The sequence below is a fragment of the Humulus lupulus genome, chromosome 4 (assembly GCF_963169125.1).
Source record: "Humulus lupulus chromosome 4, drHumLupu1.1, whole genome shotgun sequence".
NCBI classification, from domain to species: Eukaryota; Viridiplantae; Streptophyta; class Magnoliopsida; order Rosales; family Cannabaceae; genus Humulus; species Humulus lupulus.
In genome coordinates this window covers 95,310,752-95,331,608 of record NC_084796.1, presented here as the reverse complement: position 1 = coordinate 95,331,608, position 20,857 = coordinate 95,310,752, and the positions used below count along the sequence as shown (strand labels likewise).

Below are 20,857 nucleotides of genomic sequence, written 5' to 3'. Positions count from 1 at the left end.
ATTTGAGGTCTCGGGGGCTGGGATTTGGTTTGGGAACCCTCAGTTATCATTTTTATTAATGATACCTTATATTTGGTTATGACTAGGTGACCGCTAAAGGACTAAAAGTTGATCGTTCTCAAGGGTCGTTCTTTTAATCGTTCTAGCTCGGCTTTGAGGTAAGAAAACTGCACCCTGTGTATATGTGACATGCATGGCTATTATGATGCATGTTAGTTGATTAATGAGTATGACATGTGTGGTTATCATTGATGCATGTCGGTTGATTATTATGTATGACATGCATGGCTATTCTTGATGCGTGTTGGTTGACTATTAAACGTGACATGCATGGCTGTTATTGGCGCATGATGGATGGCTGGATATATTGCATACGATGCATGAGACACATGTGATTAGGACATGCTTTGTATACTGGGTATGATATTGTTCAGAGCTTGAGCCTCTGTGGTTGTGCATGGTCCTAATTGTACTGGTATCTGTTAGTAAGCGCGCTAACTACCTTGTTTATGGATATTGAACATGTGATATATGATTGGTGTTAGAACCTTAGCTAGTGTGATGGACACAACTTAAGCTGAACCAGTGAGATCAAGACAGACTGGATTAGTCTGTGAGTTTTCGGATAAGTTTTCAAGGAATTTGTCAAGGGTACATCTGTAGAAAGAGATAGAATGGTGATTGTATTGGTGCCTGGGATGGAATCAGATCTAGGGCGTTGTACTGAATGGTTTCAACAAAACTGTAAGAACCAAGGGCTCAATTATTGAGTAGGATGATGTTCTTCAAGGTAGATCTTTGATCTATTTATTACCAGCTAGAGATCAGGGTTAGTCAGGGATCTTTGATCTGGTTATTACCAGCTAGAGATCAGGGACAGCGAAGGATCTTTGATCTAGTTACTACCAGCTAGAGATCAGGGAGAAGGTTGTGTGAAAGATTGTTGTTATAATAAGTAAGGGCACTGGGGATGCTGAGTCATGTGTAGAGGATTTGGTCAATGCCAAATTGTTTTTGTGTGAAATGGGTGAACAGAGTATTCAAAGATTATCTGAACTGGATTTGTGATTATCCTGATCGACAGTGTTGTGATGTATTCTTGGTTGGAAATTTGCCCAGGTTAAGGAACGCCTTAGGAGTGGGAGTTTCCTTAGGCGGGCATGGTGGTACATGTATTTCATGTTGAGTTCTACGTCTTTTTACAAGTCAGAATCAGTTTGTGAGTTGTTATGACACCTCAGTGACAGGAATAAGGTGATTGTTTGTGCATGATGTTGGTTAAAGGATCCGACTAGAACTAGAGTGGAGTTTCTAGTGGGCTAGGGGGCCAGTTTGATACTTGAGATTATTATCACGTAAAGGATTAAGGAAAGACAGTTAAGTGAACCACAGATGGGAGAATTTAAGGCAAAGTCTTAGCTGGATTAGCTAAGGAGTATGCAGTGTCAGGTATAAGTTTACTGTAATATAAGGATCGGATATGGAATCTGATGGACACCGGAATTACATGGAAACTCTGGATGAATTTCATACCACTCTCTTGGTCCTTTTCATCCAGGCATCAGAAAAAGGTAGCAGAATTTGAGGGTATTATATTGGCGGCCTGGGATGGAGAGGGACATAATGGAATATAGGACAAAGCTCATAGCAGGGCAGGATAAGGTGTCAGAAACCAGTAAGGCTATTACAGCCTCTAAGTATTTTATAATGGGAATAATGAAACATCACGATGGGTATTGCAGTGTGCTGCCAAGACGGTGGGTCAATGTGGTATGGTTGGGTTATTATGGACCAGCATTTGGGATGAATTCACTTTTATCAATAAGGACAAGTTACACAGCTGATCAGTATTCAGAACTCTATGCGAGATAGATAGTATGCCTTCATGGAATTCAAGGTTTATTTCATCGAATGAGGACCTTATCTTACTCTCAGGTCTTGGAAGGGTTAAGGAAGATAATGAATAGATAATTGGAATCTGGTGCATTTGATTATTCACATACTGATGGTAAATAAGAGAAGGAGTCATCTAGTTATTGGAAGAACACTTGATGAGATTGAGTATAATAGGAAATGTAAATCATCCATTCGTTGGAATGAGATAAGTGAGATGTTATATTTGGATCCTGAGGTAGCCCAGGGGATCATTGAGATTATTAAAGGTTAGAGCTTGGAGACTTACTTTTCAAAGTAAATGAAAGAGATTTATTGAATTGGAAAGCAAAAATATGGGGTTCCAATTAGAAGATTGTACCTTTCTAAGAATATCACCATGGATAAAGGGGAGAGGGGATAAGAGCAAGTTGGACCCTAAAGTATCAAAGTTGTTTGAATCATGGAAAGGATTAGTTAGCTTTCTTTTAAGTTGACAACAGTTTTGGCACTGTCAGCTATACTCAATGTATGTGGATATTCCATGTTGAGGACACGGGTTAGAGAAAACTCATGTGTTGAGTTATGGGGGATCTACAGCTGAAGATGGAGTTATTCTGTGTGCAGTGGCCAATTCAGTTATAAGATAGAAAGAATGAGGTTTTGAGGAACAAGATTGTACCTTAAGGTAATGTTGTAGAAACAGCAAGGTCAAGAAATGACCTGGGAAACTGGAATCAGTAGTGCAGAATTTATATCCGAGCAGTACAAATAAAATTTCTAGGACAAAATTTCTATAAGGAGGGGATAGTTGTAACGACCCAAATTTTCTAATAAGGTTTAGGACCTTGATTAGGAGGCCGGGAGGGCCATAATTGATTTATTGTGCCATTATATGATTATATGCATGTTTATGTGGATCATATTATTATATGATGATAAATGCATGCATATGGGTTATATTTTGTTTTGAGGGAATTTTGGTAATTTTGCCCATTGAGGGCGTAATTGTATATTTGTGTGCATATTGGTAAGCTATTGTTGAGGCCACATTATAATGTGGATTTGTTCGAGTTGTTCGACATGAGACGATCTTTGGGTATAAGTTAGCGGTTTGGTCATAACGGGATTAAGTTCGGGGCTCGGGGTGAGTTCTAGGGTAATTTGGTTATTAGAGTGTTTCCGGGAGCTAAAGGGTAACGGGATATGAATTATTGGTGTTCGAGAATTTTGAGAATAATGGGAATTGGAGGGTATTAATTATGGTTAACAAGATAGGTGTGAAAGGACAATTTTTCCCTTGGAAGCTGTTAAGGACTTTAATTAAACTTGAGGGCATTTAGGTCTTTTTCCTTTAAGGATATACATATCAATGCTTAAACTAGGAAGCTGTAGAAGACTTAAGAAAACAGAGCACCTCATCTTGCCTCAACCGACTGCCATTTCCTTTCATTTTCTTCTTCAATTTTGAAGCTTCTTTTGAGGAATTAAGCTGGGGAATCAAGTGTTGAGGATCTAGGGTATTGTTCCATCATTGAAGAGGAGTTCATACCGAACTTGAGGTGACCGCTAAGGGATCAAAGGATCGATCGTTCTCAAGGGTCGTTCATAACGTGTTTCTCGCTTGAACAAGAGGTAAGAAAACTGCACACGATTATGTGGTTAGGTTGGGACTAAGTGTTCCCTATGTTTGTATGCATTGTTATGTGAATGTGATTAACCATGTGAACATGATGGGACTAAGAGCTCCCTATATTTGTATATCATGTCATGAGATGGTATTATGCCATGGGACATGTGATAACCGGCCTAAGAGTGTCGGAATCAATATTTGCGCACAGGGTGCGGCTCAGCCACTGGTGGCTGAGGACAACTTATTAATCACTGAGCTCGGTTAAGCTGGCTGGAGTTAGTGGGTATAACACTGGGAGCGGCCTAAGTGAGCTGAAGACAGTGGGTTAAACAGAGGGTGCGACCTGAGGGTGTCAACCCTAAGTATCATTTGATGGTTGTGATAAACTGTTGATTATGAATGTGATTATTGTTGTTAACCTGATGAATATGATATGTTGATTATCTGGATGACAAATTGTTAATATGTCGATTATTATCACTGAATAGGTGAATGTTACGAATTGTTGAATACTTGGTTATGCTTTGTGGAATAGTTGGTTATTGATATTGGTCACGCTATGTTATTATGTTTTCTTGTTGGGCTTCGGCTCACGGGTGCTGCGTTGTGCAGGTAAAGGCAAGGGTATGTGGATTCAACAATGAGTTGGAGAGCTCTGGGGGCGAGGTGTACATTGTCAGCTGATCGGCTGCCACGGTCGAGGGATTGTACAGGGACGGAAACCTAAAATGTGTATTTTGCCATTAGAGTGGCCTGAGTTGTGTATAACTTCTGGAATTTTTGTAAATATGTCATCTAAACCCTGTTTTGAGATTCCATGTACTAAACTGTCATTTTTAATAAAATAACCTGTTTATGACCAAAATCTTTTATTCCTAATATGTTGATGACGTTAGATTCACATTTTGATTAAATGACTTGATTAGCAAGTCTTGCACTATTTTAAACACACAGTGTAACGGTCTTGGTTACCCAGGATGTTACATTTTGTTTCCTAATTAATAAATCATCAACAGAAATATCCGGATGCTGCTAAATTTCAAGTGAGAGGTTTAGAACATTCTTTCAAACTGGATGATTTGTTTAGACATGTTACTGCTACAAGACCTAGAGCTTGGGCACCAACCTCTGGTTCACTACCTCCTTTATACGCTGAGGATCATAATGATATAGAGATTGATGAGAATTTGGAGGAAAGTGATCATGAAGGAGTGGGTGATCCAATGAAAAAAGAGACTAAATTACTTGATCCAAATAGAAAGCAATTTAAGAAGCAAAAAAGGAATAATTCTACTGCATCAAAGTTGTCCAAACAACTTGATGAGATTTGTGTGGCGATCAAAAATAGGAGTTCATACATACGTACTGATCCACCAGGATGTAGTGTTCAAGAAGTTATCGATAAGTTAGTTACACTTCCAGGTTGTGAACCAATGAGCCCTCTTTTCAAAGTTGGTACTTCCTTATTCACAAAGAAAGCAAATAGGGAAATTTTTGTAGCTTTGAAGGAGCCTAAATATCAAATTGAATGGTTGAAAGAACAAGAGTTCGATTTCTAAGTTAGATTTTATTTGTTTTTTTTTCTTGTCGAACATTGTGGTTTGTTTATTTCTTGAACAGTGTAGTTTGTTTATTTCTTGAACAACGTGGTTTGTTTTGTTTCTTGAATTTAATATTTATGAAAGACACAATATGTTTTTTTTAACTATCTTTTTTATTGTATATAATCAAAATTAATACAATTTTATATTATATGTTTTACATGTTTATCTTTTTTAAAGTGTATTATATCACACTCATTTATCTTATAAATAAAAATTATGTAAATTTTTTCAAATACAGAATGGATAGTGACACAAATTCAGAAGACATGAATGAAGAATATAGCAGAAGACAACAAGTCATAGCAGAAGAAATGGAAATTGATGAACTTTTCCTTGTTGTTGCAAGAACATCGATATATTATCATAATAATTTTTTGATTAAGGAACCATGTAGAAATTCACCTCATACTGGCTGGAAATTTATGATGGAAATTATGGATGGAAATGGTCGACAATGTCATGAGATGTTTCGAATGGAAAAACATGTTTTTTGTAAACTATGTGATAGATTGAGAAGTTATGGACTAAAATCTAGTAAAGGTGTGAGACTAGAAGAGTCATTTGGTATGTTTATGATGGTTTTAGGACATGGTGCAGGAAATAGAATGAATCAAGAGCATTTTCAGCATTCAAGTGAAACTGTTAGTAGACAATTTTCAAATGTATTGGAAAAAATGAGTATGCTTGCTTTGGATGAAATTAGACCACCTAAAAATTTTGATGAAGTCCCATATTATATACGAAACAATCCTAGATATTGGCCATACTTTAAGGTATGAATACGTCATCTCCATATGCACATATATATATATATATATTAACTCTCTATGTAGATTTTGATTTTATAATTTTTATCAAATTGTTATTAATAGGATTGTATTGGAGCAATAGACAGAACACATGTTCGAGTTTCACTTCCAGTAGATAAACAAATACCATACATTGGAAGAAAGGGTTGTCCTACACAAAATATTATGGTTGTATGTGGATTTGATATGTTATTCACATTTGTATGGGCGGGTTGGGAAGGAACAGCACATGATACTCGTATATTTCTTGAAGCATTAAGAAATGCACGTCTTAATTTTCCTAAACCACCCAATGGTATGTTGTAATCATTTATATTATTTTTGTGAATATGATTTGAATTTTTTTTTAAATGATAATTTTTTTTATTGCAGGTAAGTATTACTTAGTTGATGCAGGGTATCCAAATATGAAAGGTTACTTAGCTCCATATAAAGGGCAAAGATACCATCTTCCTCAATTTCAACAAGGTAGTCAACCTAGTGGCTCTAAAGAAGTATTTAACCACGCTCATTCATCATTGCGCAGTGTTATCGAACGTTGTTTTGGTGTATGGAAACCACGATGGGAAATTTTGCAACGAATGCCAAATTATAAGTTTTCAATGGCTTTACATAATTTTATCAAGAGAGAGACCATTAATGACATAGAATTCCCATCTTGTGATGAAGCAAACGATGATTTTGTAAATGACAATGACCCAAATATTAACTTAGTAAGAGATGAGAGTGAAATGGGAGTTATTCGTGATAAAATCGCAGCTGAACCCATGCTCAGATAAACATGAGTATTAATTTTTTCTTATGATTATGTAATAATTAAAGATTTATTGTTATCCGCATGGTTAATTTTGCTTATATTATTATTTTTATTTTTTATGATTGCAAAAAAAAATTATTATTATTGTTATTTTTATGGACAAAATTGGCATATATTACTTTGTAAGAGCTTTTATATTATACTTACCAAACACTTTGAAAAGCTCTTTAATGGAAAAAGAAAAAAAAAAGCTCTTTTAAAATATAAATCCAAACACTAATTCAAAAGCTCAAACTTTTACTTCTCTTCTTCTAGTGTCCAAAAGTAAAAGTAAAAGTTATCCCAAACAAGCCCTTATACTATGGAGCAGTATGTTGAGCTATATGTGAAGGAAATTGTTCGACTTCATGGGGCTCCAAGGTCAATAGTATCCGACAGGGACCCCACCTTCACCTCCAAGTTTTGGGAAAGTCTATAGAAGGCTATGGGTACACAGTTGCGATTTAGTACCGCTTATCATCCTCAGACGAATGGACAGTCTAAGAGGACAATTCAGATACTAGAGGATATGCTACGAGCCTGTGTGCTGGATTTTGGGGTATCTTGGAGTAAGTATCTCCCATTGATTGAGTTTTCATACAACAACAGTTATCAGGTGACTATCGGAGTGGCTCCATATGAGATGTTGTATGGGAGGAAGTGTAGATCTCCTATCCATTGGGATGAGACGGGTGAGAGAAGGTACTTAGGTCTTGAGATGGTTCAGAGGACCAATGAGGCGATTGAAAAGATTAAAGCTCGAATGCTCGCCTCCAAGAGTCACCAAAAGAGTTACTTGGACTTGAAATGCAAGAGCGTAGAATTTCAAGTCGGTGATCACGTGTTTCTTATAGTTTCTCCCATGAGAGGAGTAAAACGATTTGGTGTTCGGGGCAAGTTGAGCCCTAGGTTTGTTGGCCCCTTTGAGATTCTAAAACAGGTTGGAGAGGTAGCTTATAGGTTGGCGTTGCCTCCATCTTTATCAGGGGTTCATGATGTGTTTCACGTGTCCATGCTTCGAAAGTATGTGTCAGATTCTACACACATGTTGAGTTATGAGAACTTGGAGCTAAATCAGGATTTATCTTATGAGGAGAATCTGATTCAGATTCTTGACCGCAAGGATAAAGTCTTGCGGAGCAAGACCATCGCCTTGGTGAAAGTGTTGTGGAGGAATAGCAAGGTAGAGGAGGCCACATGGGAACTTGAATCCAATATGCGGGAGCGGTATCCCGAGTTATTCAGGTAATTTCGAGGACGAAATTTCTGTAAGGAGGGGATAGTTGTAGCGTCCCAAATTTGCTAATAAAGCTTAGGGCCTTGATTAGCGTGCCTGGAGGGCAATAATTGGTTTATTATGTTAATATGTGAATGAATACATTTTCAAATGATATGACTTTTATTGCAGTTTAGCTACACTTTTAACCTAAAACCTCGATTAGCAAGTTAATTGCACGTTTAAAACTCACTTAGTAACGGCTCTAAGGAAGTAGGGCTTTACAGTAAGAGGGGAACAGCTAGTTGCCAGAGAATGCTCCAGCATTGCTATGAAGGGAAAATCACAACTCGGGCAGCAGACGATGGTCATAGGTGAAGGAGGTGAGCAGTCCCGGGTAATGGAAGTTGCCTGTGGGAAGGAAGAACCTCGAGAAAAGGATGATGAGGTCGCCCAGCAAGACAACATTGATCTGCGAGTAGGCGAAGATAGATCTGAGCTTAAGGCAATAGAAGAGCTCGAGGAAATAAATGTTGACCGAGAAGTACCTTCAAGAGTTGTCCAAGTTGGAGAAAATCTTGAAGCCGAAAGGAAGAAGGAGCTGGTCAAATTCTTGAGGAAGAACCTTGATGTCTTCACCTAGTCACATGAGGATATGGTGTGAATCAGTCCGAGTGTATTAATGCATACTTTGAACATGGACAAGAATGTGCCTGCATAGTCCCAAAAATGAAGGCTTTTGGGGACATTACGATCTGAAGCATTAGAAGAAGAAGTAGCTTGCCTAGTTAAGTGCGAATTTATCAGGTTAAATGAATTGCATGCTTAATGAATTTGTTGCCTTGATTAACTTGTTTCCATTAAATGCAATGATATTATTAGGGTTAAATAGATCACATACTAATGGGCTTATTGCTTGGTAAAAAGGATTAATCAAGAACGCTTAGATTTAATTAATTATAATGGAGAAACTAAGATAATTTACTGCTTATGTGTTATTTGCAGGGTTAATAGTTTAATTGGCAATAGGGAATATTATTTGTCATTGTTGGTAGATTGATTGTTGAAGGTGGAGAATATTTCTTAACTATTTTCTAAAATCGTATTATCCAATGTTCTTTGTTTATTACTTTATTTTATGTTATTTAATCTATAAAAAATTCTCTTATTTAATTCTTGTTTTTATTTTCAATGATAAATTGAATAATAGTCATCGTGGGTTCGACCCTTACTACCACTTTACTAATACTTTAGTACAGAATACGACACACATCAACTCTTAAATTAAATGGGTTCTTGAGGATTGTTATCACTATATAAAAAGTTTTCAAATTGTGTTTTATTTTTTTTGTTTTTGTTTTTGTGTTTTGGTTTTATGTTTGTTTATTTTGAAGAATTCTGCAAACCCACTTTTCTATGCTCGCATGAACAATTTTGTCCATCCAGGTGTTCTCTTTCCCTACTATCTTTATTTTCATATGTATTGTAACATTGAGGACGTTGTCTAATCTTAGGTTGGGGGTGATGGCATATACATGCATAAAAAAAATTAATAAACAAATCTTGTTGCATAGTTATAGCAATGTTTGTGTAAACTAGTTTACATTGCATGATTGAATTAGTTTTGTTCTGAAGTTTTTACAAAGTTTTCTAGGTATTATTTTCAAATAGTTAAGTTTAAGTCATTATTACCATTTTGATTACCTAGAAAACAACTTCTTAATTTTTTTTGCACATTACTAAGCATTTGGTAAGATGGATGTTATTTTTCAAAATATCACACATCTTTTGCGATTGAGTGGAGAGATTGAGAAAACAACTCATGAATGTTCATTGATAATTTGAATTAGTTAAGCTTGCTATTTTAGAACATCACTCAGAGTCTCTGAAATTTTAGTTTTATGTTTAGGGATGAATTTGGTCAAAATTGGGAATTTTTTTAATTGAGCATTTTTTTTCAATGTACTATATATTACATAAAAAATAAAAGAAATAAAAAAATGTTAAATTAAAAATTGAAAAAAAAAAGTCAAAAGGAAGAAGCAGAAGAAGAAAAAAAAAAGAGGAAGTTTGTGAAAACTCAATAAAGTCTTCATCACCAATGAAGACAATGTTCTTTATCTTTTATGTATGTTTTTGTTAATTTTTTTTGTTTGTTCTACTAAGGCTCTATTATAGCGTTGTCGTGAATTTATGGCTTTACATTTTCTTAATCAACAATGCATAATATGAATAGTTCAATATTACAAACCCTAGATGTTAATCAAGAACCTTATTCAAATTATGAACAAAAATCTTGATAATCAAATAACCATATTCATAATATGAATGCAATTCGTGATAATAAATGATTAAGTGATTAAATGATTATAAGATGAACTTAGAAACACTTAATCATCAATGTTTACAACATAAAAAACATAGAATAACACATATACAAAGTTAGGAGTTAGAGAGATACAACCTTTTGTTTTGAGCAACTTGAATCTTCCAACTTGGGGAACATCTTAGGCTTATAAACAATAAGTATATTGTTGTCCAAAATTTCTATTCCAAGTCTTCACTTGTTTCTTGAAGCTTCAACGAAATAGAATGAGATTTTGGATTTAACAAGCCTTGAAACTCATGCAAGTCAAGCAAAGGCTTGATGAGTTTCTTAGAGAAAATATATGGTCTTTGAGAGCTAGATAGAGAGAGATTAAAGTGATCAAGGCTTTTCAACACTAATAACCCTTATTTGTAGTGTAGGCACCGTCATTATGTCCAACCAATAGGAATAGAACTTTTAAACACATTATTTGGAGATAAGTCTCGTAACTGTACGGTCTCGTATGGATCGCCTAGGCAATATGTCACTTACTAGGTGGCAATGCAACGCCGGCCAGGCAATGTGTCACCACCTAGTAGGTGATGCATCGCCTATTGGGGTTTTGCCATCAATGCACCTTTAGACGATGCATCGCCTCCCACAGGCGACGCAACACAGCTGCCCCAGTATTAACGCCCCGAGCGTGACCCCAAAATGTCTCCAAATACCTCCATACTTCTTCGGAATGTTTTTGTAATGCCCCAAATTACCTAATAAGGCTCAAGGCTTTGATTAAGGGGCCAGGATGGAAAATTATGGAGAATTATTTGAATATATGTGATTTAATTATGAAATATGTGTTTATGTGATAGATATATATATATGTGTTTATCATTATCTGATTACGTGAGTTATATTATAATACGGCTAGATATGCATGTTTAGGTGTATTAAATATGCATGTGAGCCTGTTTCTTATTAGAAGGGTAATTTTCATAATTTGGCTAGTTAAGGGTATATTTGGAATATATGTGATATATGTGTGAGACCACATTATTATGTCGATATATTTGTGTTACTCGACACAAGGCGATCCTAATGAGCAAGTTAGTGAGAAAGTTACAATGGGACCAAATATCCAACTCAGGGTGAGTCAAGGGGTATTTTGGATATTTAGTACATTACCGAGATATCGGATAATGGGAATGAATATTTGAGGATATATTCAGAGTTAGTGAGATTAGGAAGGAATGTTAGCAATTTTGATCATTTTACCCTCGGGGACGTTTTTAGGTACCCTGAGCCTCAGGATTTGCTTAAGGTTACTTGAACCCTAAGTAAGCCACACAAAACAAAACAAAAAACATTCTCAGCTCTCCCAAACTCTCTCTCACTCTACACTCTCTTTCTCTCAATTCCTTGGAATTTCTTGCGATCTAAGGGTAATTGAAGCTAGCTTAGGCTCGGGATTGCTTGGGGACAGGCTTAGCATCGTTTTGGGCAGCAGAGGTATCAATTTCTAGCTTTAATTCTATATGTTTTCTCTGGTTTTTGCTGATTTTTGGTGTTTTGAAAACTCAAATCTAAATTTGGAGATTTGGTGGGGTTTTAGTCAAATTTAAGATTGGGTTTTGTTTGTGTTGAACTGCTGAGTTGATTGGCAACTTTTCTTTTGGGTTCTGACTATTTTTTGTTGGATTTTTGGTGAGATTTGGGTTGAAGAAACGATGGGAAAAATTGGGTTTTCATGTCGAGTCATGACCCTGTTCTTGAGGCGTCGCGGCTCTCATGAACAATGGCAGAAGGCGGTGTTGAATATCCATTTTGAGTCGCGGTGCTTGTAGGGGCGCGCCACAACGTGTGTTTCCAGAGGAGAGGCCTTGGACTCTTTGACTTGTGGCGGGTTGCGGCTCTTTTTCCTTGGGTCGCAGTGCTTGAAGGACTTCTGAGCCCCGGGAAGGTCTTGAGTGCAGGAACTCAAACATAAGGTCTCGGGATCCATTCTACTACCGGGTTTAGTAGAATTCGAAGTCCTAGAGGCTAGCGCTTAGTCCAGAAGCCTTTATTCACTCGTTATTGACGAAATTATATATCATGGTTATGATTAGGTTATCGCTAGGGGCTCGGAACCAAGATCATGCTCGAGGGTCATTCTTATTATACGTTGCACTCGGACCTACGGTAAGAAATCTGCACCCAGTACATGATATATATATGATTAGAGCTTGGCCTGGTTGTTAAATATAATTATGAATAGGGCTCGGGCCCTTGAGAATGATCATGATTAAGATTATGCATGTGATTGTTCATTAAACATGCTTGAATGCTCTTTATCCGAATAATTGTTAAATGATATATGCTTGTTTTCATTGTCTGTATAATTAGGACTCGACCCTATTAAGGAACATGGTTATTGTTGTGTTTGTATTTAATCATGATTAATATGTATCCATACTTGTATTATCTGAAGTATGCTTATCTGTATCTGGTTATCTACTTATTTGGTTGTCTGAATATTTGGTTAAGGCATTGACGTACTAGTCAAGGGCAGCAATATTGTGTTGTGCTCTGGTCGAGAGGCTTAGGCCCAATAAGGGACATACTATTACATTCACCGACCCTATGGTCGTTTGGAAAGGAAAAACAAAGTGCTTTACTAGCTCTATGGGGAGTTACTCAAAGTTAAGGGCAAAGGCCCCTGGGTGACTCTATGGTCACTTAGATAGGGCTTAGGGCCCCAGAATGATCCTATGGTCATTTAACTATAATTGTATCCATGCCTGAGTAGGTTATTACTGCTGGGCCTCGACTCATGGGTGTTATGTGGTGCAGGTAAAGGAAAAGGGATGTTGGACCAGCCATGAGTTGGAGAGCTTCGTGGCGGCGTGGTACATATGCGGTTGCTCGACCACCACGGTCAGGGTTATCTTGGAGGAACTAGGGTTGTATCTCTTATTTTGCCGCCTAGGTCAGCTTGGCTATCTTGACTTGTATATAACCTTTTAAGAATTTGTTTATGTTATTTTGGGAAATGCTTATTAGCACTATCAATATTGGCAGGGATTAAAGAACATGCTTATTAGCATTGCTATACATGTATAAATGTTTGAACATGCTTATTTGCATCGTTAATTACTTATGCATAGAAATGCTTTTTAGCATCATTATTTGCTGATGAATATCAGAAAGTTCTTATTAGCACCATGGTTGAATATATTAGGTATTGGCATGCTTATTTGCATTGCATCTGTTTGTTTGTTCGGTCCTCGACCGTCGGGTGGCAAGAGGTATAGTTATTACTTACCTCATAGCTAAATTGATCACTGCAAAGTGGGAAAGTTTTCAGTATGCTTCCTCGAAGGTCAGAGTGGTTGGCTGGCCAAGAAATACAGGTCAGAAAAGAGAATGACCAGGGCCAGGCCCCACCACCAACTCCAAAGAACTAATAACAGGTGTTTGCTGATATGCAAGCCAAGTTACAGAGGCAAGAAGATGAGATTCACCTCCGGTAGTGATACAACTAGCAGTACCAGTGTTAGTACCGCCCTAAGCATTGGAAAACAGATGGGAACCCCTGTATGAGAGGTTCAGGAAATAGCAACCTCCGATTTTTTAGGACAGCTCAGACCCAGTGAAGGCTGAGCAGTGGATGACAATGATAACCGCCATCCTAGATTTCATGAGGGTAGTAGGTAATGAGAGAGTGGCCTATGCCACTTATATGTTTCAGGAGGATGCCCGAATATGGTGGGAGGTGGTATCCCAGACCAGGAATGTAAATACTATGGAATGGAAAGAATGCATAACTCTATTTAATTAGAAATATTACAACGACACAGTTACAGCTGCGAAGGCCGAAGAGTTCAGCAAGTTACTTCACAGCAACATGTCAATGACTAATTATGCTTTTAAGTTTGACAGGTTGGCAAAGTTTTTCGGGGCTTTGGTGCCCACTGATGGGACCAGGAGAGAGAGGTTTCTCCAGGGGCTACAACCTATGATAGCTCGAGATGTTCGCATCACTACTGTGCCAGGAGTGACTACTTACGCACAGGTTGTTGAGAAGGCGCTCACAGTTGAGAGCACATAGAACAAGATTTGACACAAATGTGCGGCCATAAGGGATTTTAGGAGGTCGAGACCTCCATTTGCAGTCTTTGGTATGGGCAGAGGCCCTAGTGGCCAAAAGAGAAAGACTCCAGATGCATTTTTAGCTCTAAGGCTAGATAGGAGGCCACGGGGTGTACAGATAGGCCGCTAGGGTAGCGGTGAGACCTGGAAAGCATTCCCAAAGTGTTCTAAGTGCAGGAGGTGCCATATTGGGGAATGTCAGGCGAAGGCCTGGTTTGTCTACGAGATTGAGGGACACCTGAAGAAGGATTGCCCGAAAACAAGGAAGGAAGAGCCTAAGGAGGTGGACAGCCTGACGCCAGCTCGGGTGTACACCCTAACTCAGGTAGAGGTCGAGGCTAGTCCCTTGGTAGTTTCAGATCAGCTTTCTAGTGTGGGATCCTTTAAGACTGTTTTGAATTATTCAGGTGCTACGCATTCTTTTGTTGCTAGGAAGATTATTGATGGGCTGTGTAGACCTTGTGACTTTTATCCTGTGATGTTTGTACTTTGGTACCTACTGGGTAGTTAGTGGTTTCCAAGAGAGGGGTTAGATCATTACCAGTGACAGTGGATGGTAGAGAGTTATCCGTTGATTTTATTGAGCTAGTAATGTGTGACTTTTATATTATCTTGGGTATGGATCGGTTAGCCAAGTATGGGGCAACGATAGATGTTATCTCCGTTTCCTTCCGAGCGCTCGGGTCCACGCTTCGGGCCCTCGGGCTGCCCGAGTGAGTTTTGGGTCTAGCTCGGGCCCGTTTGGCAAAGAGCAAAATAGACGTCAGCAGCCCAAGCTAGGTAAGGCCCAAAGGGCATCCGGGGACGATCGTCCAGGATGGTCATGCAAGAGATAGTATGAGTGGCTTCCGGATAACAGTCGGGATCAAAACAAATAATCCTGGAGCCTGGTAAATGGTCCGGGCTCCTGGTAAATGATCCGGGCCCATGGTAAATGGTACGGGACCTTGACGAACGGAGGGGGATGTGGGTAAATGAACCAGGGTCAGTTCTCCGAGGTTGGCAAGATAAAGCATTCGTGATCCTGACTTCGTCCCACTCCCACGCTTCACCTGCTGAAAAGGCTACCTCGGGATTGTACGCCTTTGGTTCAGACCTGCGCCGCCACTACTCTGACTGATCTTATCCCCTGAATCTGTCTCGTAACTCTAAATGCCCAGCCCAAAGCTCCCTTTTGTCGTGTGACAGATTTGGTTTGGGCTGGCCCAATGGGCTCAGATTAGTGTATTTTTATGTTGTAACCCTTTGTATTGGGCTTCCCGAAGAGAGGCCAGCAGTATTTATACCTTTACTGGGCCCGGGATAGCCCGGCCCAAGCCCAGTACACCTATGACCCTATAAATACATGTAGTAGGGCACTGGGAAAGGATCAATTTTTGGCATATATACAGTTACGCTGCTGAAACTGAGAGAAAACTCCATTGTTGTAGATTCTCTAAGCTCTAATACAAGTGTCTCGTGGACGAAGGCTCATTAACGCCCCAACCACGTAAAAATTGTGCTTACAACTTCTAAACCCTTTCTCCTTAATCTCTCATATCTTTTATTATTGTAGTTTCTGAAAAACTCGGTAAACAATAGAATACAAGAAGAAGATAGTAACCTTTGAGCCCGAGGGTGAGGATCCCTTAGTATTTATTGGCATTGTGCATGACCCCGTATACCAATAATATCTGTACTTAGAGCTAATGACCTATTGCAGGGAGTATGCATAGGATTCTTAGCTAGTGTGGTGGATACAATTCAGGTCGTGCCAGTGGACCAGGACAGACCAGATTGGTGTGTGAGTTTCTGGATGTGTTTCCAAAGGATCTGCCACGGTTACCTCCACACAAGGAGAGAGAGTTTGTGATTGAGTTGGCTCTATTAGAGTTAAAGGAAATAAAGGTTCAGTTACAGGAATTACTAGACTTGGGTTTTTTTAAGCCTAGTTTCTTGCCATGGGGCGCACCAGTTCTCTTGATGAAGAAGGAATATGGTTCTCTGAGGATGTGTATTGATTATAATGAAGTGAAAAAGTTAACTATCATGAACAGGTATCCTCTGCCAAGGATTGATGATCTATTTGATTAGTTACAGGGTAAGATGGTATTTTCCGAGATAGATCTTCAATCTGGTTATCACTAGCTGAGGATCAAGGAGGAAGATATACCGAAGATAGATTTTCGCACTAGGTGATGTCATTTAATTGACTAATGCCCCAACCGCATTTATGGATCTGATGAACAGAGTGTTCAAAGATTACTTGGATCAGTTCGTGATCGTTATTATCGACACATACTGGTATACTCTTAGTCAGAGATGGAGCACAAGAAACATCTCAGATTAGTACTACAGAGGCTGAGAGAGCACAGGCTGTATGCGAAATTCAAGAAGTGTGAGTTACGATTACCACAAGTGACTTTCTTAGGTCACATAGTCAGAGATTGGCCAAGGCCGAAGAATGCTTCAGAGATTAGAAGTTTCATGGGGTTGGCAGGTTATTACAGATGCTTTGTGGATGGGTTTTAAATATTATGTCACCACTGACAGAGTTAACATGCAACAATTAGAGGTTTATATGGTTAGACAGATGTGAGGACAACTTCCAGAGACTGAAGAAGAATATGATCACCGCTCCAGTTATGAGTCTTCCTACAGATCAGGACAAGTTTGTGGTTTATTGTGATGCCTCAAGACATGGTTTAAGTTGTGTCCTTATGCAGATAGGAAATGTGATTTACTATACATCACATAAACTAAAGGAGAATGAACAGAGGTACCCCACACATGATTTAGAACTTGCAGCAGTTGTTTTTGCACTGAAGGTGTGGTAGCACTACTTGTATGGTGAGAAGTGTGAGATATACACTGATCACAAGAGTTCAAAATACTTCTTCACCCATAAGGACTTGAACATGAGATAGAGGCACTGGTTGGAGCTGGTGAAGGATTATCATTGTGAGATCATGTTTCATCCAAGAAAGGCCAATGTGGTGGAAGATGCCTTAAGCTGGAAAGGTCTAGGACAGTTATACAGTGTGAGACAGATATCCAATGAGTTGGCAAGGATATGACCAGAGCTGGAATAGAGTTGTTGGTGGGCCAGTTGGCCAACATCATGCTACAGTCTACACTGTTGGAAAGGATAAAGGAAGGTTAGTTGAGTGATCCACAGTTGATGAGGATCAGAGGGGACGTCCTAGTTGGAGTGGATAAGGACTATACAATATCAAACATGGGTTTATTGAGGTACAAGGAACGGATTTGTGTTCCAATGGACATTGTGATTAGACGGGAGATTCTGGATGAATCTCATACTACCCCTTCTTCTCTACATCCAGGCACCACGAAGATGTACCATGATCTTAAAGATTTATATTGGTGGCATGGGATGAAGAGGGGCGCAACTGAGTACGTGGCTAAGTGCTTGACATGTCAGCAAGTCAAGGTTGAGCACCAGAGACCAGCAGGGCTACTATAGCCATTGGATATCCCAGAATGGAAGTGGGAGGACATCACGATGGATTTCGTGGTGGGGTTGCCCAGGACAGTGGGCCCACACGACTCAGTTTGGGTCATCGTGGACTAGTATACGAAGTCAGCTCACTTTTTACCAGTGAGGACAAACTACATAATTGACCAGTATGCAGATCTATGTGTGAGAGGGAGATATTACGCCTTCATGGGACTCCAAGGTCTATCATGTCGAATAGGGACCCTATCTTTACTTCCAAGTTTTGGGGAAGTTTATAGAAGGATGGGTACACAACTGAATTTCAGTACAACTTATCATCCTCAGAATGATGGTCAATCTGAGAGGACTATCCAGATATTAGAGGACATGCTGAGACCATGAGTATTGGTCTTTGAAGGGTCCTAGAGTAAATATTTGCCTCTAATAGAGTTTTCTTATAATAACAGCTACCATTCGACTATTGGAGTGGAAACTTATGAGATCTTGTATGGTAGGAAGTGTAGATCGCCCATTCACTGGGATGAGATGGGTGAGAGGAAATATTTGGGTCCTGAGGCAGTTCAGAGGACAACTGAGTCTATTGAAATGATTAGAGCTTGAATGCTCAGGTCTCATAGTAGACAGAAGAGTTATTCAGACCCAAAGCGGAGGAACGTGTTCCAAGTGGGAGACTATGTCTTCCTTAGGGTTTCACCCCTGAGAGGGGTGAAGAGATTTGGGAAGAAGGGCAAGTTGAGCCCAAGGTTTGTTGGTCCATTTAAGATCCTAGAGAGGATCAGCAGGTGGCCTATAGGTTGGCCTTACCCCCGGCACTGTCTAGCGTATTTCATATTTCCATGTTAAGGAAGTATGTATCAGATGAGACTCATGTGTTGAGTTACGAGGATCTGGAACTGGAGACAAATTTATCCTATGAGGAGCAGCCACTTCAGATGTTAGACAGGAAGGACAAGGTCCTGAGGGGAAAGACTATACCATTGGTTAAGGTATTATGGAGAAATATCAAGGTCGAGGAAGCAACCTAGGAGCTAGATTCAAGTATGTGGGATTAGTATCCCGACCTGTTCAAGTAAAAATTTTGAGGACGAAATTCATGTAAGTAGGGGTAGTTGTAACACCAAAAATTACCTAATAAGGCTTATGGCCTTGATTAGAGGGCCAGGATGGAAAATTATGGAGAATTATTTTAATATATGTTTTTATGAAATATGTGTTTGTGTGATATATATGTGTATCAGTATACAATTACGTGAGTTATATTACAATATGACTAAGTATGCATGTGTTAGGTGTATTAAATATGCATGTGTGCCCGTTTCTTATTAAAAGGGCAATTTTCGTAATTTGGCCCATTATGGGTATATTTGGAATATATGTGCATATATGTGATATATGTGTGAGACCACATTATTACATGGATATATTTTGGTTACTCGACACAAAGCGATCCTAGGGAGTAAGTTAGCGGGAAAGTTACAACGATACCAAATACCCAACTCGGGGTGAGTGAAGGGGTATTTTGGATATTTAGTACATTACCGGGATATTGAGTAATGAGAATGAATATTTGAGGATATATTTGGAGTTAGTGAAATTAGGAAGGAATGGCGGGAATTTTGATCATTTTACCCTCGGGGACACTTTTTGGTACCCCAAGCCTTGGGATTTCCTTAAGGTTACTTGAACCCTAAGTAATCCACACAAAACAGAAAAAACATTCTCAACTCTCCCAAACTCTCTCTCACTCTACACTCTCTTTTTGTCAATTCCTTATAATTTCTTGTGTTCTAAGGGGAATCGAATCTGGCTTAGGCTCGGGATTGCTTGGGGAAAGGCTTTGCATCGTTTTGGGCAACAGAGGTATCGATTTCTAGCCTTAATTCTATATGTTTTCTTATGTTTTAACTGAGTTTTAGATTTTTGAAAACTCAAATCTTAATTTGTAAATTTGGTGGGGTTTTGGTCAAGTTTAAGCTTGGGTTGTGTTTGTGTTGAAGTGCTGAGTTGATTGGGAACATTGCTTTTGGGTTCTAGCTATGTTGCGTTTGGTTTTTGGTGAGATTAGGCTTGAAGAAACGAGGGGAAAAATGGGTTTTCATGCCGAGCCACGACCTTGTTCTTAGGGCGCCGCAACTCTCATGAACAATGGGAGAAGGAGGTGTTGAATCTCCATTTTGAGTCGTGATGCTTGTAGGGGCGTGCTGCGACACATGTGTTCAAAGGATAGCCCTTGGAGTCTTTGACTTGGGGCGAGTCGTGGCTCCTTTGTCTCAGGTCGCGGAACTTGAAGGGCTTTTGAGCCCTGGGAAGGTCTTGAGTGCGAGAACTTAATCCTAAGGGCTCGAGATCGATTCTACTACCCGGTTTAGTAGAATTCACTACAAGAAAAACTACTTTTAATAAGATTGTAAAAGTATTATCAAATACATACCATAACACTTTTTCGATATGTTAAGGAAAGCAGTGTTATCATAGGTTGAAGCACTTTGCATAAAAAAAAATTCAGTTATAGATAAGTGTTATTGTATAGTGTACGATAACAATTTTGTTGTGTTATTTTAATAAATGGATAAGTTTTTCGTGCTGCTATTTATAGAAGACTATATAACACATTTTTGTACTTATAGAGTAGTGTTATGGTACACTTTATAATAACACATCTTCTATATTATATAGAATAACTTGCATAACACAATTTTATGCTTATTCTAGCCACAAGTGTATAGAAATCCAACATTTTTTCCTTGCAAACAACTATAGGAAAAAAAGTTATCCTTGAAGCCAAACAAGATAATATAAATAATATATTTTTTATTAATTACTTAAATAGAATTACAATATTTAGCCTTGTTTAGGCTTCAAAATTAAACAAGGGAACACACTTCGAAACATTCAACAAGTCTTGATGCTCAAGAAGCACATAGTCCTTGTTCTTGTCCAATACATTACATGTCAAACAATCATGAATATCTAGTCCGTACTAATTCATCTCTACTAAGTGCTACACTTCGAAGATCAAGACTTGGTTTAA

General features: G+C 38.7%; 1 protein-coding gene across 1 annotated transcript; it reads left to right on the top strand.

Moving 5' to 3' along the window:
* The first annotated feature begins 5,348 nt into the window (after positions 1-5,348).
* Positions 5,349-6,697, top strand: LOC133832383 (protein ALP1-like). The gene is made up of 3 exons (XM_062262734.1): positions 5,349-5,882; positions 5,982-6,213; positions 6,291-6,697. The coding sequence occupies exons 1-3, from the start codon at positions 5,349-5,351 to the stop codon at positions 6,695-6,697; spliced, it is 1,173 nt and encodes a 390-aa protein (XP_062118718.1).
* Positions 6,698-20,857: the final 14,160 nt, after the last annotated feature.

Bases quoted from the DNA above. Each gene is read 5' to 3' on its own strand.
- LOC133832383 (XM_062262734.1), top strand. From the start codon at position 5,349: ATGGATAGTGACACAAATTCAGAAGACATGAATGAAGAATATAGCAGA. The intron at 5,883-5,981 runs GTATGAATACGT...TGTTATTAATAG, and splicing joins GATATTGGCCATACTTTAAG to GATTGTATTGGAGCAATAGA. The intron at 6,214-6,290 runs GTATGTTGTAAT...TTTTTATTGCAG, and splicing joins TTTTCCTAAACCACCCAATG to GTAAGTATTACTTAGTTGAT.